Source organism: Aspergillus clavatus, genomic scaffold (genome assembly GCF_000002715.2).
Source record: "Aspergillus clavatus NRRL 1 1099423829806 genomic scaffold, whole genome shotgun sequence".
NCBI classification, from domain to species: Eukaryota; Fungi; Ascomycota; class Eurotiomycetes; order Eurotiales; family Aspergillaceae; genus Aspergillus; species Aspergillus clavatus.
In genome coordinates, this window is record NW_001517093.1 from 1,625,927 (window position 1) to 1,652,226 (window position 26,300).

The 26,300-nt window shown below is 50.2% G+C and overlaps 8 protein-coding genes across 8 annotated transcripts in view, besides 14 other annotated features; 3 read left to right on the forward strand and 5 right to left on the reverse strand.

The window, feature by feature from the left end:
- Positions 1–180: 180 nt before the first annotated feature.
- ACLA_084790 (putative replication factor-a protein) lies at positions 181–1,210 on the forward strand (the record flags this gene model as incomplete). Its single annotated transcript, XM_001268209.1, has 3 exons — positions 181–184; positions 259–365; positions 410–1,210. The coding sequence occupies 3 exons, from the start codon at positions 181–183 to the stop codon at positions 1,208–1,210; spliced, it is 912 nt and encodes a 303-aa protein (XP_001268210.1).
- Positions 300–326: a microsatellite.
- Positions 1,211–1,461: 251 nt separating the features above from the next.
- Positions 1,462–3,572, reverse strand: ACLA_084800 (MATE family efflux transporter; the record flags this gene model as incomplete). Its single annotated transcript, XM_001268210.1, has 3 exons — positions 1,462–2,268; positions 2,342–2,700; positions 2,759–3,572. The coding sequence occupies 3 exons, from the start codon at positions 3,570–3,572 to the stop codon at positions 1,462–1,464; spliced, it is 1,980 nt and encodes a 659-aa protein (XP_001268211.1).
- Positions 3,573–4,512: 940 nt separating this feature from the next.
- Positions 4,513–5,142, forward strand: ACLA_084810 (DUF202 domain-containing protein; the record flags this gene model as incomplete). The annotated part of the gene is made up of 2 exons (XM_001268211.1): positions 4,513–4,610; positions 4,749–5,142. The coding sequence occupies 2 exons, from the start codon at positions 4,513–4,515 to the stop codon at positions 5,140–5,142; spliced, it is 492 nt and encodes a 163-aa protein (XP_001268212.1).
- A 219-nt stretch (positions 5,143–5,361) lies between these two features.
- On the reverse strand, positions 5,362–6,344 carry idi1 (isopentenyl-diphosphate delta-isomerase IDI1; the record flags this gene model as incomplete). The annotated part of the gene is made up of 3 exons (XM_001268212.1): positions 5,362–5,597; positions 5,670–6,008; positions 6,104–6,344. 3 exons carry the CDS (start codon positions 6,342–6,344, stop codon positions 5,362–5,364), a joined length of 816 nt encoding a protein of 271 aa, XP_001268213.1.
- Positions 6,345–8,142: 1,798 nt separating this feature from the next.
- Positions 8,143–8,166: a microsatellite.
- A 2,065-nt stretch (positions 8,167–10,231) lies between these two features.
- Positions 10,232–10,254: a microsatellite.
- A 278-nt stretch (positions 10,255–10,532) lies between these two features.
- On the reverse strand, positions 10,533–11,833 carry ACLA_084830 (putative C2H2 finger domain protein (Ezf); the record flags this gene model as incomplete). The annotated part of the gene is made up of 3 exons (XM_001268213.1): positions 10,533–10,692; positions 10,756–10,829; positions 10,889–11,833. The coding sequence occupies 3 exons, from the start codon at positions 11,831–11,833 to the stop codon at positions 10,533–10,535; spliced, it is 1,179 nt and encodes a 392-aa protein (XP_001268214.1).
- An 887-nt stretch (positions 11,834–12,720) lies between these two features.
- Positions 12,721–12,782: a microsatellite.
- Positions 12,721–12,783: a microsatellite.
- A 397-nt stretch (positions 12,784–13,180) lies between these two features.
- Positions 13,181–13,208: a microsatellite.
- Positions 13,182–13,219: a microsatellite.
- Positions 13,220–13,552: 333 nt separating this feature from the next.
- Positions 13,553–13,580: a microsatellite.
- A 283-nt stretch (positions 13,581–13,863) lies between these two features.
- Positions 13,864–13,907: a microsatellite.
- Positions 13,865–13,908: a microsatellite.
- Positions 13,909–16,560: 2,652 nt separating this feature from the next.
- ACLA_084840 (uncharacterized protein) lies at positions 16,561–18,217 on the reverse strand (the record flags this gene model as incomplete). Its single annotated transcript, XM_001268214.1, has 5 exons — positions 16,561–16,796; positions 16,942–17,222; positions 17,280–17,858; positions 17,916–18,053; positions 18,114–18,217. The coding sequence occupies 5 exons, from the start codon at positions 18,215–18,217 to the stop codon at positions 16,561–16,563; spliced, it is 1,338 nt and encodes a 445-aa protein (XP_001268215.1).
- A 788-nt stretch (positions 18,218–19,005) lies between these two features.
- Positions 19,006–23,941, forward strand: ACLA_084850 (ubiquitin-binding serine/threonine protein kinase VPS15; the record flags this gene model as incomplete). The annotated part of the gene is made up of 3 exons (XM_001268215.1): positions 19,006–19,219; positions 19,271–19,391; positions 19,444–23,941. The coding sequence occupies 3 exons, from the start codon at positions 19,006–19,008 to the stop codon at positions 23,939–23,941; spliced, it is 4,833 nt and encodes a 1,610-aa protein (XP_001268216.1).
- Positions 23,942–24,108: 167 nt separating this feature from the next.
- Positions 24,109–24,135: a microsatellite.
- Positions 24,136–24,937: 802 nt separating this feature from the next.
- Positions 24,938–24,981: a microsatellite.
- Positions 24,982–26,092: 1,111 nt separating this feature from the next.
- Positions 26,093–26,300, reverse strand: part of ACLA_084860 (uncharacterized protein) — a gene marked incomplete at both ends in the record, with an annotated part of 708 nt that continues 500 nt past the window's right edge. Inside the window, one exon of the mRNA XM_001268216.1 lies at positions 26,093–26,300. This exon is cut by the window's right edge and continues 142 nt beyond it. Within this exon, the coding sequence (XP_001268217.1) occupies positions 26,093–26,300 (208 nt within the window).
- Positions 26,163–26,248: a microsatellite.
- Positions 26,163–26,249: a microsatellite.

Below are 26,300 nucleotides of genomic sequence, written 5' to 3' on the forward strand. Positions count from 1 at the left end.
CCGACCCGGTGCAAACCGGCCAAACATGCTCGCCCCGCGACGCGTGCAACACGTCCCGAAGCGGTAAAATGGCAGCTTGTTGGACTCGAGGGAGAGTATTCTTGTCGTCTTGCGTTGACTACTCACGTTGAATTGATTTTTTAAGGATCTAATAGAAAAGGACTCTGATACACACACAAAATGGGTCAGTAGAGCATTCACTCTCGTCTCCACCCTATCTCTTCAATACATCTGCAGCTGTACTGACTTTCCTTTCAGATGGTGGTTATGGATATGGCAACTCGTTTGGAGGAGGAGGAGGCGGCGGCGGCGGCGGTGGTGGTGGCTTCATGCCCGGGGAGATGAACAGTCCAGCCGGCGGCAAGGTACTTTACTCTCTACTATATGGAGCTGAATTGCAACCGTGCAGCGGTCCAACCCATGCCCATCAACTGCTCAAGGAACCGAGACACTGATCTCTTCCCACAACCAGGGCGACAACAACAACAACACTCTCCGTCCCGTCACAGTCAAACAAGCCCTCGACGCCTCGCAACCGTACCCCGAAGCCAGTTTCCAGATTGACGGCGCCGACGTATCGAGCGTCTGCGTGGTCGGCCAGGTCCGCAACATCAGCTCGCAGAGCACCAACGTCACATACAAGATCGACGACGGCACAGGGGAAATTGAAGCGAAGCAGTGGATTGATTCACAGAGCAGCGACACAATGGAGACGGATGAAAGCAAGGTCGCCGACACAAAGAAACCCCAGGTGGAGCTCAACGGCTACGCAAAGGTCTTCGGCAAGATCAAGTCGTTCGGGAATAAGAAATACATCGGCGCGCACTCCGTACGGCCCGTCACGGACATTAACGAGGTGCACTGCCACTTGCTCGAGGCGGCGGCGGTCCATCTGTTCTTCACGCGGGGACCTCCTGGTGGTGGAGCCGCTGGCGGCGCTGCTGGTGATGAGACGGGTGCTGATGCGACGATGGGCGGTGCCGATGACTTTGGAAACAGGGCTCTTCCTGCGATGAGCCCCGTGGCGAGGAGAGTGTATAGTCTGCTGAAGACGGAGCCGCAGAGCAACGAAGGTCTGCATGCTCAACTGATTGCGGCGAAGCTGAATCTTCCCATGCCCGATGTGGCACGGGCGGGTGAGGAGCTGCTCACGGCCGGTGTTATCTTTTCGACTGTTGATGAGCAGACTTGGGCTATACTGGATTACTAGGGTAGTTTTAACAGTACAGCGCCCTTTTAATCTTACGTTGGCGAATCTGCTTGGAGGAGGTACTCTTTTATGTGATACTACATAGCTGTTAGATGTTACGACCCAAAAACGACGAGAATTATCACTAAATATACAAGCTGATGAAACGGGACCGTCAATGGTGGAAATAATCACCCTATACATCCACAATTCCCAATGAACACACTGGAGTAGATAACGTGTTTCATATATCATAACACTCATATGCATGATCAGCTCATCGCATTTCTGCGAAGAGCATCAGTAACCGCCCGATTCCAATCCGCCCGAGTAAGGAAAATCATCTCAATGATCGACACCAGGCAAAGGGCAATGGCGACACCCGACCACAGACCAAACAAGCCCCAGTTGAGCCCGAAAGTTGTACCAAAGCTGATGGGCATCGCAATGGCATAGTAGGAAAACAGCTGCACGTAGCCTCCGATTTCCTGCCGCCCGATGCCTCGCAAGATACCATTACAGTTGGCCGCCAGGGCATCGAACAGCTGGAATGCCGCGCAAAGGGGAAGAACCTGAGCGACAAGTTCGATGACCTCCTCATCCGAAGTAAACAGGGTGGGAATATGCTGGCGCAAGGCTGAGAGGAAAATCATGTTCAGAAGGCCGACAATGACTGCAAACCCCATGGTGACTTTCGCCGAAGTCTTCGCCGCATCCACAAGGGTGGCGCCAATGAGGTTCGCAACGCGAGTGCTGCCGGAGATGGATACGGGGAATGGAATTTGGAATGTAATGCTCGAGATGGTGGACAAGACTGATTGCGCCGCGAGGGGAGTCGTGCCAAGCCAAGAAGAAGCTAGAGTCAGGATCTCAAAGGCAAGACACTCAGCCTCAACCATCACCAACCCAGGAAGGGCAAGTCGAATCATCGGGCCCCAGTTACGGAAAGCACGTGTAGTCAGACCATTCCAACATTCCGAACCACGGATGAAATACACGTAGAGGAACAGGAAGAGCGGCATCAGGTTGTCGGTGATGGCGACAGAGATGGGCGCACCAATGAAGCCCCAGCCAAGTTTCTATGTGCGAGTCAGTCAAATCCTCCCCCGAAATGATCGCAATCGGCTGGAGTAGATAACTTTTAGCACGTACCCATACGAAGAACCAGTTCATGAATGCATTGAGGGGAGCACAGATGAGTAGGACATAGAGAGAGGCCGAAAACAGGCCCTGTGCCTGCATGTATCGTTTTCCGCTCTCGAAACAAGCGTACCCCGGGGCGCCTAAGATGAGCACCTTCAGGTACAAACCTGCCAGCATGGCGACCTCCTTCTCCGGGACGATCATCATGAGGACCTTGTCAGAGAAAACCCAGATGACAGAAATGGGAACAGTAATAGCCCACAGGAAGAAAACCATCTTCTGCATCTGCAGACCGACAAGCTTCTTCTTCCCAGATCCGTAGGCCTGTGAACAGAGAGTATCTAAACTAGTCGCGAGGCCCTGGTAGACTACATCGCTCAATTAGCGTTCGAGATGATGAAACCGAGGGGACAGTATCCAACAAACCTGCGTAGCCGGTGATGTTCGCAGTCATACTAGCCAAGCTGACTGCACCAAGCTCCCTTTTTCCCAAGTGGCCCAAAGTGAAAATGCTCGCTACTGTCAGGGAATACTGGAGCAGGAAAGTAAGAGTTAATGGCGCCGCATATTTGCTAATCACCTGGGCTTCCCGCTGCCATGTCGTATGAATCTGGCCGGCAACAACCGCTTCTTCCCACTTTCGGTCGATCGCCTCAGCATCTCTCGTGCTATAACCGTGACCACCGGCTCCATTCCCCAGCAGCGAGGTAGATTCTGTTGGGGTAGAGATGCCTTCCGCCCCATGCCGTCCTTCCACCTCACTGTCGGTCTCCGGAGATTCAGCAGGCTCCGGCGTCTTTGAGCGTAGACTACGAGACAGAAGCCCGCTCAACCTGCGCTGCGATCCATGGTGCTTGATGGATCTGCGATCATCAGATATGACGTGGTTGTCACTCAGAAGACGTCTTTCCTCTTCGATGGCTTGGTCGCGCTCTCTTTGCGTCAAATATTCCCGATCTCCCCGATATGGAACAACGGTAGCATGCGATACTGTAGTGAAGAAGCTGGGACGCTGGTAGGAGCCTACCAAAGAGTGGGAAGCCGTGCCAGGATGACTGTTGATCGCACGCACCGTCGACGCCTCAGACTGATCATCAACTTCGGAAGCAGCTATCGAGTCTTCATCGTCGGCATAATTTTCTATATCTCGAGCGATTGCCGCCTCCGCAAGCGGTGAACTCGACAGAAAGCGAGCTTGGAAGCTTGAATTGTCTGGGTTAGACAGTTGAGTCCCGACCATGGTGACAGTTTATTCTAGGACTGAAGATAATGAAGCTTTTGGATACTGAATTGGTCTATCACAATGAGCGGTAAAGAGCCTCGGCATAGTCCCAATCTTCAAAAAAAAAAAAGAAAAAAATGAAGACTTCAACAGTCCCAAAAACACCGGATTGACTGCTTAGATGAAAGAAACAAAGATAGCTGAGACGGACGAAGATAAAGGCGTTCGGCGTTGCGACGAGTTAGCAGAATTCGCCTCCAGGAACCTTCGGCGATAAGACAAGAGAAAGAAATGGATTAAGCTGGATGGGTCTAACCGTGATGGGTTCCACTGTCTCTCTTGACGCCATCCAGAGAGTCAGACACTGCACCACTCGTGAGTCGTGACTCATTCCGGAGCAATTGAGTTTCCAATTGACAATGGTGCCAATTACTCCATCTGTCCACGGCAAGAAGAAGGTCTTCAGCTCCTTACAGCAGATGTGAGCACTATCTCTTACTCCGGAAGGACATTGTATTGAAGCTCAGTTCAACCCCACGGCTTTTTCTTGGTCTCCACTTCAGATTCCGCATCAAGACATGATTGCAAGTTGGCGACGGGAAGATTTTCTATAGATGAAGATCGGTCAACATCTCCTGGAATGCGATCCTGCTCCTACTTCTCCCAAGAAAATAGCCAATGATTTAAAGTAGAAGTACTGCAGTGGTCAATTAGTTGCAGCGACCAGCAGGGGATGTAAATGAGACTCACACATGATATCGATCCCAATTAGGACTAGCCAGTCTCTCATCACGTGGATCTATCATCAGGTCATCCATCACCATCCTCACAGCATGAGACCTCCTGTTTGATCATGGAGAGAACTGTTGCAACCCTCACCATGAAATTCCAAGACGGTCCTGGTTGAAACTGGACTCTCAAGGTTTTCTGCCAAAGACACCCCCAAACAACCACCAGCATGGCGCACACAGCATCAGGGCAGGAACCGACCTCACTGCGGCCGGGTTTCCATCCCATCTATAACCTGACGGGTGCTGACCCAGTACTAGTAGATGAGTAAGTAAAAAAAAAAAATATAAAAAACAAAAATCCACACGGCTTAGCTTTTTGATTTTACCTGGCCATACAAGTTCTGCCGGACTCACCCACGGAAACACGCAGGCACCGAGATAGCAAGAAACACATCTTCCTCAGACGCCCTCTCCTCGGCGCTCTGCTGTTCGAGAACAGCGCATCCGACGCCCGCGACCACTGCGCCAACGAACGCACATTCCTCTCCTGGCTCCGGCTGTCCATGTACCTCTCCATCGTCTCGATAGCGATCATCATCTCGTTTCATTTCCGCAGCAAACCGACCGGGCTTGAACGCCGCATGGCCCTTCCGCTAGGTATCATCTTCTGGGTTGTGAGTTTAATGTGTCTCGCGAATGGGTTTGCGAACTACGTCCGAACCGTGAATAAATATAGTCGGAAGGCGGCGTTGGTGCAGAGTGGGTGGAAGACACACTTGACCGTTACGGTTGTTGGAGTGATCATCTTCGGGAGCTGCATCTTGTTCATTGCGACTGGGGCGGAGACTCGGCGGTGATGCATCATGAATCTTAGTAGATTGCTATGCGAATGCAAATCAGACTTTATGCTGTCAACTTGTGGAATCTCGGGCAAACTCCTATCCAACATGGTATTAAACTAATGACTGGCTCACGCCATGGTATCATGCTATCCTATAAACAAAAGATGGAAAGTATCAGACAGGAGCTTCAAGGCTCGCGATGAGCGGAGTGTGTAGCGACACGCCTCTGACATCTTACATCCGACGGATGTCCTTCTCTCCCTTGTACTTGTCCAAGCCTGCGGTGCCAAGGTGGCTCCACCACTCAAACAGCATTGAATTGCAGATCAACTTGAACCAGGGTGTGAATTTCAGACCAGGCTGGGTGAACATCTGCTTGAGCTCCTCAGCGGTAACATATTGCGTGTCGCGAATCTCATTAGGGTTGACATCCAGGTCGACATCCGCCTGGATGAAGAGAATATAGTCGACTAAGAAGAGCAAGAAAATTAGCACGGGGGTGGAGCCAGACCGCAAAGACGCGGGGATATTCCAAGACATACTCTCATGTTCACCCCATTTCCCATCACTGGGAGCCTTGTAGTGTATTCTCGTGAAGAACTCGAATTTGTCCAGCGGCACCTGCTCCGCCTTGATTCCAAGCTCCTGGTCGAGTTTCCGCTGCGCCGCCCGCTTGACGCCGAGGATGGCAGCATCCAGCTCGGCACCGGTTTCGCCGGGGATACCCAGAGGGTGGGAGCAGCAGGTGTTTGTCCACATGTCGGGGAAGGTGATCTTCTCCGTGGCGCGCTGTTGCAGCAGCAGGCGGTTCTTGGAGTCGAAGAGGAAAACTGAGAAGGCACGATGCAGAAGACCCCGATCAATGTTGGTCATGAGATGGCCTATCCGTCATGGTAGGTTTGTTAGCCGGGATGACTTCTGCAGAACTGCCGCCCCCAGTTGCTAAGGGGGGGAAATAGGTCGAGAAAAAACCTACAGGTCTTCTTGCTGGCGCTGCCGATAGGCTTATCGTCGTCATCCAACACAATGCATAACTCATCCATCAGACGGACTTGCTCCTCATCGTACCCCGCGAGTTCCTCGCTGTCTTTGGCGGAGCCGTCCGCCGTCGAGGGGAAAACCTCCCGCGCGAGGGATGTGTCAACCTCGGGGAAAAGCGTGGCGACATTCTCCGCCGTGATTCTGGGGGGAGCGGTGACTGTGGTGGTTGCCGACATTGCGATCCGAGACTGTGCACGTAGGATCTTATCGACTATCTGTCCAGGAGTCGAGCAGATTTGGGATTTCTGTGTGCCAAGGGAGTGTTGAGGAATTGGACCCCTTGGCCCCTCGGGTTGTTGATAGAGGAAAACCCCCGCCTTCATATCTAAGGCGGTGGGAAACGGCAGAATATGCTTAACATTTGCCCTATTGTTGTGATTTGTCGCTTTGCGATTGTTCCCATCTCTGCAAGCTCCACGAGATCCTATTGTTGAATGCCACTTGAATAGGTTCATGTTCCATCTGTGTGTCGTTACCCGGATCAAATGGCGACTCCAGTGTAAGCTATTCAGAGTTGACTATGGCTCTTTTTGTTAATCCTCATCTGCCCATCTTCTTGTTGATTCCCTTGGGAGGTTCTTTCAAGACATACTCATCCATCAACCCATCGCCAAACTCGGGGATCAAGAAATCAACCAGTATCAGTATTGATTACTGACATGATGGCACACGCTCCATGCAGTGGGTCTAACAGGCTTGCAACTGTGACTCAGCATATGACGAGACAATGCCATGGTTGCTGCTGCAGAACTCACAGTTTACTAACTACACAATAGCATGCATCTCACTCAGCATGAAGAGAAAAAACAAGGCGACAACGGCCACAAGCAGACAAGGATCATCATGGATTGAATGACAAACATTGCAAGGAATCAGATACCACTTCCAGCACAGCCACCCCGAAGGGTATTAAATGTACTCCGTATCCTACCTCGTCTTACTTGGTGTGAACCACTACGGAGTATCTATGCCATTCAGCATTCAAACCCCTGGCGAAAGCCGCTGCATATACTCAATTAGGATACTGTACTCATCCACACAAAGTTCATACAGAGGGCGGGGGAAGGCGCTCTGCACGGGTATATGCATGGCTGACCAGGCCATGCATGTCAGTTGCTCCGACCAACTGTAGCTCCATGATACTGCCAGGGTGCCTGGATGAATAACTCAAATAACTCCCTGTAAGCGCGTGCTGCAGTAATATGGCTGGTAAGAACGACGGGTCGACATGATTGCGATGAGAACCGAGCATCGCCGGTGGACGAAGGTAAATGTCAGGCAGCTGATGGTGATCTTGTTCATCCACGACATTTATAATGATCAACTAAATATTACCGAAGCAGATTCAATTCAAGGGAGAGACAAAAGTACAATTGGACCAAGGCAATTCGACTTCGATTCCGACCCCGATTCCCCAACAGTTGATCAACAAGCGTATAAATCGTCATGAGATTGAAGAGAATAAACAGCTCTTACTGCGATAATAGTCCCCTGGATAACCACCTAGGGAAGGTAGTTAGCTTCCTGGTACCTGGTCTGGTAGGGTAGACCATTCTCTTGCGCCATCGTCGACCACACACTAGATAGTCACTACTCTACACAGTACACAGATTGGTACTTTGCGCCTACGATAGCCTACCTCAATCCCGTTGATCAGCCTAGCTGTGGGTTTACCTCCCCTGCAAGTGCGCACCATGATCCCCCCCATAGTCCATAGTCCATCACCATCGGTTAAACGAAGACTATGCCGCTAAGTTCTGACTATGGAATCCCGACTCCGGAACTCTAGGACCGGCTCCGTTTACCGTTATTGTAAACGCATCGACCCGCACACCGTTGACATCCACACGATGCATGGAGTGTCAGCGAGTCGTCACCTTTTTTTGAAATTGGAATGGGATACCTTAGCTTAGCCCCGGTTCTTGGTGTGAATGCCATTGTCACCAACCCGAGTCACCTGTCAAAGAATTTAATAAAAAAAAAAAAAAAAAAAAAAAAGCAACTACAGTACGGAGTAGTATCTACCTACTGTGTACGCAGCAGTAGTCAGTCAAGGTGGAGCCAAGTCTCCTAGCAGAAATAGAACCAGTAGCTAGTTAGTCCGGGGGCTCAATCAACGCTCGGAGGACGGTATTCTCATTGACTCCAACGTCCGGTTTCCATGGTTGCAACCACATCAATAATAATATAATAGAATGAATCTAGGAACATGTACAAAGTTCGAGCTGCAAATAATATGACCATCTATCTTCCCGCCCGAAAATGAGTGGGTGACAGCTGCAAGGACTGGAGGAGTCTCTTCGGTTCTGCATGCGTGCCCGGGAGAATCATCTTCAGGAGCTGGGAGGTCCCGTATTCCATGCCGATTGCCCGGGAGAGGTGATCGGTCGATTTGTCCGCTCTGCAGTCTGTGCTGGGTCTGGAGGAAGGGGGTGGTCTGTGTACTGCTGGACTTACTGTACGGACTAGATACTGTCCGGAGGATGATAACTCCAGCTGTCAGTGCTTTTTGATGTTCTTGTTTTAATGCATGAGAGTGGAGAGATTACCCGTACCTATGTATCTCGTACTTGGCAATGATGAGCATCAAGTACAGAGAGAGTGTGTGTGACTGTATCCCCATGTGAGATAGTAGTACGAAACTACAATTCTACAAAGAACCTGTCTCTGCCATAGACTTGTCTACCTGGTAACTAGTCAGTTAGTTCAAGCTTAATGATCGAATAGTTTCAGTAGCCTTTCAGTTTCAGTTTCGCATCTTCTTCAATCCCACAAGCCTCAAATACTTGCAGCGTACACTGCCATTATTCTGCTAGATATTGCTACGCTCAGTACCTGCGTAGATAACAACTTCCCCAACCGTCCTTCCCCGCCCATCTATAATAACCCCTGAACAAAACTAACATCCTCAATAACTCCACCCCGAAACCGAAATCCAGGTACCACGGCAGTAGACTAGATAAATCATCCAAGTAGGCGAAAAGCAACAGCGTCCCCATCCCAGGGAGAAAGAATCATCAACCAACCAACCAACCGAGTCCAACCGAACCGCGCTTATCAGGGGCCGTAAAGCACCAAAGCGCCGGGGGGGGGGAAGACACGTCCACCGTTCCGCGAGTCCGACGTTGAGATCGAAACAGGCCACCACGAAGTAACAGGCACCACTCGACGCAGCACGCAGCACGCAGCAGCCGCCGCCATTGAACTGACAATCGCGCCTCGCGCGGGGGCCCGGCCCCCTGAATGGGCGTGATTGACTGTAGCCTCGGCCTCCAAAGTCCAAAGGGGAGAGACCAGAAGCCAGAAGGAGATGAGATGAGATGAAAGCCGAGCGCCGGAATGCATTTAACGCAACTATCACACTGTTGGATTTCGTTCGCTGTCTCCAACTTCGGGGCCGGGGGCTGGGAGAACTAGTTAACTACAGAGTAGGTATGAACGAGGTGGGACGGGAGGGGAGGGTCTCCGGGCGATCCTGTCGGTCTTGTCACCGAGCCGTCGGTGGCCTAATCGCGATTAGGAATGAGGGTTGGCCAGTCAGGGTCTGTGACGGTGGAGTCGTGGACGCTGGGCGGCTGGGCGGCTTGCGGGTGGTCTGGTTGTGAGGTGCTAATATTTTTTTTTTTTTCGTACTGTATGGAGGGACTATTCGTAGTCTGTACTTAGAGACGTGTACGAACTACAAAGAATGACGGACGGAGGACTTATGAAGGCAGTCTAGATAATATCTAGGAAATAGGCCGGTAGCGCAGTACCTGGCTATATCGCAGCTCTAGCTACTAGGGAGGGCGAAGCGAGCCTGGGCCGAGTTGACCAACACCTCGAGGATAACAGGCTCACAAATAGTCCTTGCAAGGTGAATAGGACATTAGGTTTAAAGTTGTAGATCCGGGTACGCGCGTGTTTGTGGTGGAAACCACTCATTCTCTATTCTTGACATGCTATATGCTGATACATGCGACAGATCAACAAGAATGCTATAACTCAAGGAAAGATCACACAACCAGGTGCGACTCATAGATCGATAACAATGAAGAAAAGACCAACGAGAGAAGAAAGAGAAACACACACACACACACACACACAAAAAAAAAAGGAAACGCCGATCATTCTCGGGGTTTGATGCTATTGTCGCTTGCGCGAGGTCGAAAACATAATATATAAGACAGCCACCCAATGCTCAAATCACATGCTCAGGGGTATTCGTTTTTCTATAAGGTACGTATGCAATATCAGTCGTTCGTGTCCGCGAATCCCTCCCAGGAAGGATTCGGAACGGGTGTAGGCAACCAGCATGCTGCGATCAACGCAGTCCGCATGGTCTGGTCATGATGTATCTCCTCGGGGGTATCGTATATCGAATTTCAAAATCTTTCATTATTGGATCCGCGTTTCCGTGTTGTTTGCTCACTGTAGGAATGCAGGTTTGGTGAGGGCGAAGGGACAGGCTGGGCCAGCTCGGTGGTTTCTTTGCTCTTGGGATTGGACTTTCGAGGTTTGCGGCGACAACCATCGGCTTTATGTCTATAGACAGCGTACATGTTAGAAATGAGACAAAAATAATGCAGAGATCTTCATGCAACTCACCTGGACAACGTATCCTGTCGACTAAAGCGACGCTCGCACTGGTCACAACCGAAATTTCGCAGACCATGGTGGATCTTCACAACACATTAGCAATCGATTCATCATGGGAACAGAAACAAGGAGGGCATCTTACACTGTCTACATGTCTCTTGAGGTCCGTCCTCCTGCCAAACGACTTCCCACACACGTCGCATGGATGCTGCTTCCTGCTACTAGGGTCGTGCCGCTTTATATGCTCCCGGCAGTTTGAGCGCCGAGTGAAGCGCATACCGCACAAGGTACAGACCAGACCGCTAGCCGATGGCAATTTGGGCGATGGCTTATCGTTTACCGGGACCATGTGGTCTTCGTTTCGGGGAGACACCGCCTCCTGATCGTATTGAACACAGCCTTTTACCGTATGGTCAGAATTCATCAAAGGATCCAACCCCTCTGCATCAGAAGACGCAAGCCCCGAAGAGGCGTTGCTCACCATCAGCTGAGGAATGGAGGTTGACATTTGCAATCCCGTCACTATGCTTGAGTCCGCAAAGAGCAGCGGGTCTGCACAATCCTCCGGCTCCTCTTTCACCTCGCACCAACCCTCCAGAAAAGTGGCAGTATCCGAGCAAGGAGTGCTTGGCCACATATGCGATGGCTGACAACCCATTTTATCCTGATTCCCCATGTCCAGAGTGGAACAGTAACTTGGAGACGCACTTAACGTTTGCGGACTGTACAGGCTAAGAGGCGAGGCGGAAACGTCATGGGGGGCACCGAATGAGTCGTAGCAAGGGCCAGCGGATAAGGTGTTGACTTCAAGCGAAGGATTAAAGACGGATGGCATCAGTTGGTCAGACCAATCGGCTGTTGACAGCGGGACCGATTCTGGACCGGAGCAGAAGCCCAATTGACTGAATTGGGTCTCCATCCCGTTATACGTGATCCCGAGGCCGATGTCTGGTTGAGTACTGCTTGGATAGCTTGCATGAGCCTGGACTTCAGGGACATAACAGGGGGCGGGCTCGATCATCAGCACGTCGTCCTCGGACGTTGAAGGAACATAGACCGAGACGGGGGGCTGCGGAATCCAATTCATATCCAGAGTGGCGATGGGCTGCCGTGGATGAAGCCGGTGATCACGATTGAGAGAGGAGGATGGTGTTATAAAGACCTGTCAAACCCAACCAGTGGAGTTCGTTCTGGAGCAGCCTCACAATCGGGGTTCTCGATACAGAAGGGGGAAAAGGATGACTTGATTGAAGCCCAAGACGGAGTCATGCGCGCACTATATAAAGAAGGTTGACTCAACAGCAACGCCGTTGCAGTGTGATATTTGTGGCGAACATGTGTAGCGGCTGAGAGAACCACAGGAGAATCAGCCATATGACGCTTGAGAGGGTAGATTTTCCGCCGCATCGGCGCAGTAGAGTCAACTAGAGGAGTTACCTTGACGCCTGGGTCGGCAAGGCAGACTTGGATGCAACGAGAAGGAAGAATGCGGTGGAGGAAGAAACGAGATTTTGGTGAAGGGGGGAGGGGGGGGGGGGGAGGGTGTGGGTGTGTGTGGGAGGGATAGTGGTGTGGGAAGTGTCTAGCTGGGAGTGAACCGGGGCCGGATTGACCATTGCAGCCCATGTCTGCAACTTCCAGATAGGCGTAACAACAATGGGGACTTATGCACAATGACTTAGCGCCGAAAAGGTGTGATCAGCCCAAATTGCCAGTTTGATTACCATGTCCCTGGAGACTGGGAGAGAGGGGTGTACAGAGGAGGGAAAGGATGGAGAGAAGCAGGCAACCCACTGGGGGCCGAGCAGGCAGTGTCTTCCTAAGAAGTTAGTAGTAGTGACAGGGTCTGGAAATGAAAAAGAAGCGAGTACTCGCTCTGTCAGTCTCTCTCTCTCTGTGTCTGTCTCTGTCTGTCTCTCTCCTCTCTCAAAAAAAAAAACGATAGAATAATATAGAATTTAAAATCCAAGCACAAATAATAATAAATAATAATAATAATAATAAAATAATGATAATACAAAATAATAATAATAATAAAAAAAAAATAAAAAAAAAACAAGAGAGAAAAGAAAAAGGAAAAGGACCGAAGGAACCTAGAGGGGGGCAGAGAAAGGGATTGGTGATCAGGGCGAGAAAAACCATCTACTTAGTGACCTAGGTACTTTACCCATGAGACTGGGGTTTGCAGGAAAAGGGAAAAGAAGGGCCAGTTGATAGGACAGACGGGCCAAAAATGGGCGTAATTATGATGCTTCAGCTTTGCATTCTTCTGCGTTTCTTCCTTTTTTCTTCTAGGAGAGTCTAGTAAGAAGGAGTTAGCCCAAATCTCGTAGCTGTTACGAACGGAGTCACGGAAGACCTAACTAACGCCCTCACGGAGCTCCCGCGTCCTTCCTGCTAGTAGATTATTATTATTATTAGGATTTATTTTATACTTTTTTTTCTTTTCTTTTCTTTTCTTTTTTCTCCTTTTTGTTCTTTGGGGGAGAGTGACCATGAGTGAGAGAAGAGAACGGAGTCACGGAGCAGGAGCAGGAGAGGAGAGGGGCAGCAGACGAGACGAGAGACCAGACGAGACAGACCAGGGGAGAACCACTGCCACCTAGTTCCCCGATCATCGCCGGTTGATCACACATTTCCATCTTGTTTTTTTTTTTCCTGCTGCACGACGAGCATCAAAGAGGTTTAGTTGCGTCCCGACAGTCTGGTACCTTGCTTGGCAAAGGAGCAGTGCGTGTCGCCAGGTGTGATTGGCACACGCCATGGGGGATCCGGGAGACTAGGACGGGGGAAGACGGGGGACGTGAAGAAAGAAAGAAAAAAAAAAAAAAAAAGTCAGAGATGTGAAGAGACCGGGAACGCCTGCAGATGATGTTGTCTGTTGGTTCACGTTGATAGAAAGAAGTTTAAAAAAAAAAAAAAAAACAAAGACAGTTGGTGATGGTTGTTGGTAAAATTGATGACGAATGGAGATGGAGGTGATATCGATGAGGATAATTGATACGATGAGAATGATACTCGGTGATCGAAGAGATGAGATGGAAGCAGTGTTGGTGATGAGAACCCAAAGACATGACGAAGAGCAATCAAAACCGCCCGTTTCCCCTGCTGAGTATGCAACAACAGGAACAACAGGAACAACAGGAACAACAGGAACAACAGGGGGCCATGGAGGGGCATTGCCTAATCTCGCTCCCGCATCCAGGTTGATTTTTGTTGGGGGAGGTTCCATTCTACCATGGCTCAGGTGAGGAGTATAGAGACGATGATAGGATCTGATATTATACCCGGTTGGTTTGTATGTACCTGCCAGGTGCCTACCTTAATCCTACCGTGAGTAGTACCTAGGTACCGATTTACAGCTCAGTGACTCAGGCCTTTTAATCTATCATGGAATGTCATGAGATAGTTTCCCCAGGATCTTTTGACTCATATCTTGATTTTCTATCTAGAAGCCGAGAGAACAGGTCACGCGTTGGTAGGACAACGTCGACGGTGATGAGGAAGCTCTATCCTGGAGAATCGGGAGAATCGTCAAGGGACGGGAATGACTCAGGCACGCCGGTTCTGTTCATCATTAACGGAAGGGGGGGGGGGAGTCGGGAACAGGGAACACACTGGTGCCGTACCTATCTGCTGTCTAATAATAACTGCCTGACTAGGTTGTCATAGGCTCTATCTAAGCAACGATAATCAGCAAGGTCACATCATTAGTTGTCAGACTTGTCAGTACTAAGTAGTGGCCGGTGCTCACGCTAGTCCGTTAGACCGATATCAAGCAGGGTAATTTAAAAAAAAAAAAAAACAAGAAGTGCGTGGGGTTATGGCGGTGGGTTGTGGTCCGTTCGTCTGCAGCCCACTCAGTACAGACAAAATGACATAAACGCCCTATCTATTCTCTAATTTCTGTGCTTGTGCCTAATGTGATGCCTGCTTTACTGTCGATTCCGTTGGTGGAAAGCCACCGTAGCGGCCACGCGCTCCACCTGCGTGCGCAGTTGTTCCACCTCGTCGATCATACCCGCGATGTCGACACGTCCAGTCTGCCTCGTTCCTAGCCCCCAGGCGTCAACATGCGGTCCTGCACGCGAGGTTCCTTTTCGCTTGTCAGAATCCAAGGGAGAAACGCCGGCGGTGGAGGCGCGGCGCGGTGCATGATGCGTCGGGAAAGGAAAGTGCGTTGGCCTGGCTGGCTTGAAAGACGCCCGGGTTGGGGGTGGTTGAGTGTTTCGCCGCGAGACATAGCGGCGGCTAGCCTCAAAGGCCCAGATCAGGGCAACAAATGGGAGATGTGTGGCTCGCAGGAGAATGATTCGGACCCGGCGAATGTGCTCTGCGGATAGGAAGAGCCTCAGGGGGCGAATGCAGAGCAGAGGAATGAGATTCTGCGCCGTTCAGTACGGCGGATAACCACCCAATTGAGCCGCAGCTTTGACTCACCAACGGTGGCATAAAATAAGTCAGCCTTCTAGAGTTGCTGCTTTCCAAGACGTAGATTGATAACCTATGGTTCCTGTATGAGCAAGACTCCATAATTGGGGGGGGGGGTCGAATCACTTAGCGCGATCGCGCTTCTACTAACTGGAAAAGATACTCTTCCCGTGCATGTGCCATGACCTGTATGAAGTTGACATGTCAGCTCTCTGCAGATGATTTGTGGCCCTTACAGCCATGACGACGTAGGAAGCGAACGTACCCCTTCTAGACTCATACTCATCAAGCTGACCAAAGAAGATATTAACAACAGATTGGTCATCGAAACGAATAAAATCCTAAAAAGAAAAAAAAAAAAGAATTATGAGATGTTAGCCAATGCTGTAAATTGTTTCTTTCCGCCATCTCGCGTTCACTCCATGCGAATTGAATTGCAGGCGGCTTGACCGTGATCGACTGGTCCCAGGCGTCAAGCTGCGCCAAACCCGCGTCCCGAAAGGAACCACGCCGACGGGCAGAACCGAAGTAGCGGGGGGAAAGAAACGAACAAGAACCCAAAAAATAAAATAAAATAAAATAAAAAAGAAGAAAAAAGAAAAACAAAATAAATCAGAAGAGACAGGAACACAGGGACACAGCCACTTCAGCAGCATTGAACGTGATCGAACCCATATGCGGTCGATGTGCTCATAGTTCCTGTGGCGCAGTAGATAGAGATGGATCAAATAACTATCAACTATCAAAGATAAAACTCACATCAAACTGTAGCCAAAGATCGGGGAAATCTAAGAATTAGCGCATTAGCTATCTTTCCTCGAGGGCCAACCGATTCTGCCAAACCCCCCGGAACCCCAAGTAGCGCTGCATGACAACCACTAGGTGCAACGAACTTACATCGTATGCGATGTCCTAATAGCCAATCGTTTCAGCCACCATCAATCAAGAACACTTTTGTACAACGTAGCCAGGGGAGATGCGCACGAATCCTAAAACACTCGATCTGCCTCGCACCGTCAGTACGGAATTAGCGGTCGACAAGTAGGGATCTTCACCGCCATACCCAAAGAACACTTTCACCAAAATCCATGACATTTGCTGCAGAGACAGTCGGTCACGGGCGAGCATGGTGAATGTCGTGAGGAACCCTGTCAATGAGTTAGGCTCAGTTCACATGAATCACTTCGCAGTAGGGTCTAAACCGGTATCCACTCACCAATATACAGAACTACAATCACGGGGAGGAATCTGAAAAACGCTTTGGTCTAGAACATATCAATCAGCCTTGCGCTGGCTCGCGCACTCCGAGAAGCTGAGAAACATACCATCTCCTTCAAAACAGGGATCTATGCACAAACGCTGATCAGTATGCATTCCAGAAGATTACTGCCAAGCATGGAAAGGGGTGGTTTGACATACTAGACTTCCAAAGTATGAATTCAAGCTCACAAGCGAGCAAATTCTGTCAACAATGTGTGTCAGCCGAACGTTGTGTGTCACGAACATCTTGACAGCCAAGAGCTGAACTTGCCTTGGAACCAGGAACAAAGCCTCCAAGGACAGTATATCAAATGAGAGGTCTGTGATATAATCGCTTTCCTCGACCAAGCCGATAATCCCTGCAAAAGAAGATCAATGAGATAATCCAGCTGAATTGCAGCACGCCATCTTATCCTCTAACATACAACCCCAGCTGAAAATATAATGAAAAGAAAGCAAGGCGCCTTGTCTATGTGGATATTCAGGGGGAGGCGCAGGACTCACGGGCAACAAGAAAGGCAAGTCCAAAGGCAATGATGGCTATGTCCCAGAGACTCCAGAAGTCCATCTGATAGAAGAGCATCCCCGCATCGACCATGCCGCTTATTTCATCGTAGGCAAAGGCAACTATCCAGACGTACATCAGAGCCTCGAAGATGCCTATACCAGTAGGCTTTCTCTCGACAAGTACCGCATAGTATAGGAACAAGAACGAGACAAAGAAGGCCGCTTCAAATGCTTTTCGATAGATCGGAACTCGCAATCGTGAGTATGGATCTGCGGTTCTGTAACAACAACCCAAGTTATTAGCAGTCGCTGGGCACACCACTGCTCTGACCTACCTTTTGTTAAAGAATTGTGGTTTCTTCTTCGAGTGTACACTTAGCGTATCCCAGAAAACAATCTCGCCCTTCCAGATATTGTCTATCACTCTTTGAACTGCCTTTTGGCTCAGAAACTTCTTAGCTTGAGCAATAGTCGCGATCTCCAGAGCATTGAGGCCGAAGAAGAGGGAAAATGACTCGAGTTCATATACGTCATAGTCAAACCCTTGCGATCCTTGCGATCCTTGAGACCCCTGATCTCCTACATAAGAACCGCTGCGGCGAGTCTTACCGCCGAAAAATCGATACAGTGAGGACGAGGAACTCAACAATAAGGGAGTTCGTTCACCTTCTGTTTCATTGTTTTGATCTTTGCGGGAAGCTGATCCAAGTCCAGACGCACCTCTTTCGGCCTCAGAAAGCGTCGCAAAATCTCTTTTGGGTGATGGAAGCTCCTCGAGCAGAAAATATATCATCTCTCGCTGGGTGAGGTGACAGAGAAACTGCCAGGCAACATATTCACATGCATAGCCGCGGCCCTCATTCATACCCCAATCGGAATCATTGTCTTCACTATTGAATCGCCATCTCAAGATCCTAGCCCGCAATTTTTAGAACTTTTCCCCGTCTAAAGGAGTAAATGAGCTAACTCACATTAAAGCAGAGATGATCCAGCGGTTGTGTGAGTTCTCGGCCAAAGAGCTTACGAGCAACCTCAATGTATGGCCATAGGGGGAAGACCTCAGCTGCTCAAAATTGCACAGGACATCTGGGACAGCCTGATCGAGATAACTGGAGGTATTTCAAGTCAGATTTGCCATTCGTGCGAAGTGGACAGTGCGTGAAATGTACTTTTCTAATTTTCGAATCACTTCAGCAAGAGATTCGCTATCGTCAATGATCGGAATCTCAATAGCATCTCTAGCTGGTAGACCAGAAGGGATTGTTGGTTCCATCTTAGCCCAGAAAAACGCGTGTTGGTTTGTTGACCTTAGTAGTCGAATGAACCCAGGTCAATGTTGTGATTCCTATGTCGTGTCGGTGAAGGGATTCCTGTTCAAACAGGCCTTCATTTAGCTTGCATGAAGTGAAGCATGATGCGGGGCTCATATATCCTAATCAATGATTTCAAATGTCGAGCTGCAGAAGATCATCATCCTCACGATCATTATCTATTGGGTTGATTCGTATGACACCGAAAGAAGACAGCCCAGCTGTCTCCTAGGTGTAGCTATTTGATTGGACACCAGGAAGTGCTAGGTCTCGACGGGACTTAGTAGTAAGGTAGGTAGAGAGCTAAGGTAATGGTTGTCTACGAGAGGTGCAAAATCATCCAGTAGACAGACATATCGCAAGACCTATGTGACTAGCGCTCAGCCTTTTGATAAGTTTCGAAGCAGCCATTCGCCAGACTCCAAAAAAGAGCCCCAATTATTCTGACCGACTTGGGAAAACAAGCAATGGACGCGACGATTTGACGATGTTGCAGCCTTTCAGAAGTTCTTGGCATATGCGGCTGTTTCACCGCCTGCATGTCATGTGACCTTTCTATTAGCCATCAACCAACCTCCATGATAACGACAGGTGCCATGACATGCATGTGTATCCGTTCGACATTCGGATTACAGGCCGATGTTTAGACTGCGTAATCCTGTCTTGCTAGCGCTACTGAACTACTGAGTTGTCCATGATTGATGAAATTCGTGCTTCTTCGTCGCCTCTGAGATGAGTCCGTTGCAACACTATGGGGCAAGGCTACTCCCTCACCACCCTTTCAACGGGTTCGGCGGGGATCGATGTACCCGAGCTATCAGACTTGGTGTATGAGAAGTCCATGGGCGGTGGGAGATTTACGAAGAGTATTCGAGCAAGGCAGCAAAATGGTCTCGTTCTCGTGAAGGTGATCATGAAGCCTTATCCTAGCATGAAGCTGGAGCCCTATGTCAAAGCCATCGTTCGTAAGTTTGTTTTTGGGACAGGTCCGATGAAATGCTGACACTCTGTACCAGGGGAGCGCAAATTACTTGCCGATGTCCCAAATGCTTTGAGTCATCAAAGGATCCTTGAGACTGGCACTGCGGGTTATCTAGTCCGGCAATATATCCATAGTTCCCTCTATGACCGGATGAGGTATGCATTAGCTCTTTCTTCTTGCCCAGCAGCACTGTTCTGACGTGGGCAGTACGCGGCCATTTCCCGAAGATATCGAGAAGAAATGGATTGCATTCCAGCTCTTGTGCGCTCTTCGGGACTGTCATTCACTGGATGTTTTCCATGGCGACATCAAGACGGAAAACGTTCTAGTGACTTCATGGAATTGGCTGTATCTCACAGATTTTTCTTCATCTTTTAAGCCAACATTTCTGCCTGAGGACAATCCCGCGGACTTCTCGTTCTATTTCGATACGTCTGGGCGACGAACGTGCTATCTGGCTCCTGAGCGATTCCTCGAGGCTGGCGAGGAGCCAGGGAATAGGCGTGTCAACTGGGCCATGGATATATTCAGTGCAGGCTGCGTAATTGCGGAACTTTTTCTAGAAGCGCCCATTTTTACCCTGAGTCAGATGTACAAATATCGCAAGGGCGAGTACAGTCCGGAACATAGCCAGTTGGTGAAGATTGAAGACCCTCAAATCCGAGAAATGATACTCCACATGATCCAGCTTGAGCCAGAGTCGAGATATTCGGCGGAAGAATACTTGAACTTCTGGAAAAACAAGGCTTTTCCGGAATATTTCTACAGCTTTCTGCATCAGTACATGTCTCTGATGACCGACCCCATGTCCGGCAGGGCGCAAGCAGGGGCGGAATTGGCAAATGAGTCCGATGATAGGATAGAAAGAGTCTACTATGACTTTGATAAGATTTCTTATTTTCTGAGTGCATCTTCCAAACCTGTGAGAGATGGTTCCAGTCGCAGCACCTCCAGACTCACCGGAAATGCATTTCCTATTCAACTCGACCTTCCCAACTACGGACCCCAAGCTGCCAAGTCTCAGATGCAAGCAGACGACGGGGTCCTGATTTTCTTGACGCTTGTGGTGTCATGTCTTCGCAATACAGCCAGGGCATCTGCCCGTGTCAAGGCTTGCGATATTCTCCTTGCTTTTGCCGAGAGACTATCCGACGAGGCGAAGCTGGATCGTGTTTTACCTTACATCATGATTTTGCTCAATGATAAGACAGACACGGTGAAGGTTGCTGCCATTCGTGCTCTGGCACAGCTACTGGAGATGGTTCAGGTCGTGTCGCCTGTCAATGCGTATCTCTTCCCGGAGTACATCTTCCCAAGATTCCAACCTTTCATCTCTACATCGAGCTCAAATCCGAGCCCAATGGTTCGCGCCGCGTACGCTTCGTGCATCGCTTCTCTAGCGCAATCTTCATTGAGGTTCCTGGATATGATCCAAGCTTTACGCTCTGATACTCGTCTTCAAGCTCTCATCCCGGCTGGATCAGAGCCGAGATGGACTGAGGATGTTACTTTCCATAATCTCTACGACGTTGCCAGAGTCGATCTTCTCGAGTACTTTGAGAATCATACAAAAGCCCTTTTCACTGACACTGACGCGTCTGTCCGTCGTGCCTTTTTGAGCTCAGTCCCCAGTCTGTGCGTCTTTTTCGGCAATCTAAAGACGAACGAGGTGATTCTGAGCCATTTGAATACTTACCTCAATGATCGTGATTGGATTCTGAAATGTGCCTTTTTCGAATCGGTTGTTGGAGTGGCATCCTACGTCGGAAGTACAAGCCTTGAGCAGTACATATTGCCCTTGATGGTTCAATCTCTGACTGAGCCAGAGGAGTTTGTTGTTGAGAGAGTGCTCCGATCGCTTGCTGCCATGGCTGAGCTCGGCCTTTTTCAACGATCGACCACATGGGAGATTCTCCAGATTGTGGTACGTTTCCTCATCCACCCAAACATGTGGATAAGGGAGGCAGCTGTGTGTTTCATCAATAATTGCTCCAAGCTCCTGTCTATCGCCGACAAATACTCGATCCTGAGTCCTCTTGTTCGCCCGTTTCTCAGAGTGACCATTGTGGAATTTTCGGAAGAGAAACTGCTCGACGCTCTGAAGAAACCTCTCTCAAGAAGTGTATATGAACTAGCATTTGTCTGGGCCTCGAAGTCCGAGAAGGGTCTTTTCTGGAAGTCCACGGCTCGGGATGAAGTGTTCAGTTTAGGGGCCACTGATCGCAGTCTTCCTAGGGGACCAAAGAACTCAAGCCTCTCTCTCAATGTGCAACCTAAAAATGAGGAAGATGAGCGCTGGTTATCCCGATTGAGGAACATAGGGCTTGGACCAGATGAAGATACGAAATTACTTGCACTCAGAGGGTATATCTGGGGGGTGTCTTTGCGCCAGGCTAAGGACCTGGACGACGCGCAATCCTCACTCAGCGAGGTGATCGCTCTAACCCAGTATGATGTTACGCCTCAAACTGTGTTTTTTGACAAAAATCAAAACATCAAGCCACACGGTGTTTCTGTGCCTAAGCCTAAAGATGCAGCAACAGGGGAGGGCAAGCCGCATACTATTGCCGATGCGCTTTTGGATGCGTCCACGACAATCGATGGGGCATCTCAGTCGCGTCGCAAACATTTGAGGGTGGGAAGTCACCCGTACAGCGCGATCAGCACGCCCCGACAGCAGGCTCGGGACAATTCTCGAGCAGCACAGTCCCCTGCGCAGTCGCCGGTCATATTATCGCCAACTGTTGCACCAGGTTCACGATCGCTATCGCCGCCTAGCTCCGATGCCGAACGGAGAAACGGGAAAGGCAGACATCGTTCTGGGCAAGATAGCCCGTCGACATCTACTGATCCAGAGAGTCCAGGGGTAAAGGGCAACCACCTGGCAAGCGGCGTGCAGCGGAAGCCCAGTGCTATCAGCCTACTCAATCGTAAGGATTCGTCCAAGGCATATGCCGAGACAAGCATGAGTTCAGCCAATGCATTTGGCAAGGTTGATGTGCCATCGCAGCGGCAGGAGCCACAGTCATCGGCGTTGACTCTGGCACATGAGCGACAGGGCGGGAATGTCGAACGGCAGCAGTACCATGCCAGCCATTCTTATGCGGGCAACGATCCAGTCGTGTTGAGACTCTTGGATTCTGTTTTCGCGGAGAATTATCCCACCGACCTTTTTGATCTGGGGCCCTTTGTCAAAGAGGAAGACGCCAGACGGCCGATCAAGAAAGCCAACGGCCACGATGCAAACCGAGTATGGAAACCAGAAGGGAGCCTGGTCGCGCTTTTTGGCGAGCACAGTGGGCCTGTCAACCGGGTTGTGGTGGCGCCCGACCACGCCTTCTTCATCACGGCCTCGGATGACGGCAGTGTGAAGATCTGGGACACTACGCGGCTCGAAAAGAATCTCACCCCTCGATCGCGGCAAACCTATCGCCACAGCGCCGAAGCCAAAGTGAAGACGCTGGCGTTCGTGGAGAACACACACACGTTTATAAGTGGTGCTACCGATGGCAGTTTGCATGTTGTCAAGGTCGATTATCACAATGTCAATGACACGGTGCGATATGGAAAGCTCCAGCGCGTACGGGAATACCAGCTGCCGGCAGCTGACGACGGGTCGGTGGAGTATGCGACCTGGATTGAACATTTCCGCTCTGACGCACAGTCCACGCTTCTGATTGCCACCAACACTTGCCGCATCCTTGCTCTGGACATGAAAACCATGCTCCCCGTGTATTCTCTGCAAAATCCGGTGCACCACGGAACACCGACAACTCTCTGCTGTGACCGGAGACACAACTGGCTACTCGTAGGAACCACCCATGGCGTCCTCGATCTCTGGGACCTTCGGTTTAGGGTACGGTTGAAGGCGTGGGGCCTTCCCGGTTCCGGTGCGATCCATAGGCTCCAGGTTCACCCCACCAAGGGGCGCGGACGATGGGTCTGTGCCTCGAGCAGTGGCAGTCACGGCAATGAGATTACGGTGTGGGATATCGAGAAAGTCCGCTGTCGCGAGGTGTATCAGGCCGATTCGCCGGGCGCCAGCGCCGTGCTCCCCAATGGAGGACATGGCGGCTCTCCCGCCGACCACACCCCGGCCAAAAAGACGTACCCCAGCTCCCGGGACTACGAGGCCTGGCTCGTCGAGAGCGATCGGCCGGAGGGCATGCTCAGCCGGTTCGGTACGGAAGGGCCGCTGTCGGGGGCCATTGAGTCCTCAGGGCCCTCGCCGTCCAGCGCCCCGGCCGGCATCTGCGCGTTCGCGGTTGGATACGACTCCCCGGAGGACGGCAAGGACAACAGCACGCGGTGCGGGTTTATTGTGTCGGCCGGATGCGACCGCAAGATCCGGTTCTGGGACCTCGCTCGCCCGGAGCTGTCCGCGATTGTCAGCGGGATGGAGGCCGTGTCGGAGGGCGGGGTGGCGGGCAAGCCGCGCTACGAGCTGTCACAGCCCGGGCCGAATCTGATGGTGACCACGGAGCACATCCCCAGTCCTCCGGCGGCGAGCAGCACGGGCGGCAAGGGTAGCAGCAGTAAGAAGGGCGGGGGCGGGCGGCTGCCGCGCAGTACGGTGATTAGTCTCCAGCAGCAGCAGCTGTTGAAGAACCATTTGGACTTTATCCAGGATGTGGCGGTGCTACGGGTGCCGTATGGGATGATCGTCAGCGTGGATCGGGCGGGGATGGTGTATGTTTTTCGCTGATCGCCTGGACGGGAACATCTGTTTGAAAAGATGAGAATCTCAGCAGATCCTCCGTAGATAGGAGTGATGAAATCATCAATTCTCTGGAGAGATCAAGCCCAATAATCGAAAAAGGATGGAGCTGACAGACAGTATGGTAGATGATAAGTAGGTACCGCTGTCGCCTGCAACACAAGTCCAACACAAGTCCAACACCAAAGACTCAACCCAACCCAATCCCCCGTCTAAGCTCGCGCCCACTCATTTCCTGCTTCGTCGATAGACTCCTGGTCCTGGACAGTGTGTTCCTGCATTTCCTACGCAGTACTATCCGGATCTAATTCCTCCTCTCTACAAAACCTCTTCCCTGCTTCGACTCCGCTAGAATTGATACATCCTACATAAGCACTCGTCACAGGGTAATGACTGATGACTGATGAGCAGGTGGACCAGTGGAGCCAGCTGCTGGGATGGTGAAACGTTCGGGGGTGGGATCATGGGATGGACCAGTGATCGACAGGGCGTACTGTTATTCATCTGTCTGTCTGTAGTCTGTACTCCGTAGATACAGTAGATAGATAGATATAATGGGAGTGGCTGTTACTGCTTGAGTGTAGAGATGTATCTAGGTAGAGAGCTGGGAAGGATGTCATAGGGTTATGATCCGCCTAGAACCAACCGATTGGAGTGCCATCTACCCATGGTTCCTTACTACAGAGTACAGAGTGGTTCCGGGGCTATGAACCACGGCTGGAATCATCCCCCATATACTCTTAATATCTGGTTCCGGATAGACAGTTGATATCCGTCGTTGAATCGATTCTTCATAGGGTGCTCTTTGTCGGTTGGATTTGGAATCGGATGGCCCGGGGGGGATTGCGATGATCGGAATCCAGGAGAGTTTACTACTGCCAGAGGTGAGGAATAAATGACTCTACCTAGTCTCTGCTGCCATGCTCTTGACTGTAAACAGAGTGGATGTTTATTTTATGTATGCATGTATGTACCCCTGATGCCAGTAATAATAGCAATCGCAATAATAATAATAACAACACCAACAAATGTGATGTACGGCTGACAGGATTCCTTCCCCATTTCAGTATTTCACTAGTTAACCCGAAAAGTTAGTAGACTACACAGTACTCCATGCAATGTCTCAGGCCCTCAGACTCCCAGTATCAAGAGTCGATAGTCGACAGCCACCGAGGCCGTTTGTCCCGAAGACTCCGAGTCGACTTGATTCCAATCGGACTCGATGCAGAAGCAGAAGCAACAAGTGAAACGGATCGACGGAGGAGTAGTATAATTTCGCTCCCATCCTCGAGTCTGTTGTACATAGTATGTACGGAGTATTATTCAGGTATCTAGATATACGGTGAGCGAAGTGTCCATTCTTTTTCCTTTGTATCAATCACCTCAGGCTAGTAGGCTACAAGTGAGCCTTTTTTTTTAGAGGAGAAAAAGACCAGGTCGTGGAGCATAGGCGTGGATCTCGGAAATAGGGGAGGGGGCAATAATGGAGCTGAGTGTTTTGCACGGCAAAAAGAGGCGAACAGCATGATATTCTTCGATGGGCACGTTTGACTTGGGACAGGCAGACGATGGGTAGGGATCGGATCATCTGTCAGTTTCAGCCATTATTGTGATTGTTCCGACAGGCAACCGGTAGTTAGATCGATAGTTAGTTAATTCTGGAAGCAATTCTCCTCCTAAAATATAGAGAGTAGATTATTCTTCCACGGAGAAGGAGCAAAGTAATTGCTGAGCAAGTTCTCTACTCCTATACCCACATCGTCAAATCTCCTGCATGTCTCTCGATTGAAGTCCAATTCTCAAGAAGATCCCCGCTGCATGAAGTTGAAACAGTCATACTCATGGTTGTGATTATTTTAATCCTTGGACCATGTCCATAATAGACTCTTTTCATGCTTCTTCCCCTGGAAATTTGCTTCCTCCCGTCCCGGACTATCTAGCCACGGTCTAGTCGGCCTGTTGATGCCCACTACTGGCGCAGGAACGGGAGACAAACGACTCCGCAATCAGAATAACACTACTAACTAGACTAGATAGGACTTAGTGAACTGGCTAGTCAGTGAGAACTTCCGGAGTAGAAATAATATTAATCATACTCAGCCGGACTGCCCCCTTAGTAGGAGACTAGGAGTTACCTGCTCAGTGCTCAGCACGAACGAGTAGGAGTCGTTCACTTTCACTTTCACTTTCAATCTCAAACCTCCGAATCCTCTCTTCCTCTCTCTCTCTCTCTCTCTCTCTCTCTCTCTCTCTCTCTCTCTCTCTCTTTCTCTCTTCCTTCTTTCTCTCTGTCTCTGTGTCATTATTCCCACTCGCTCTTTTTCTCCGTCCCTCTTTATCTTCCCCC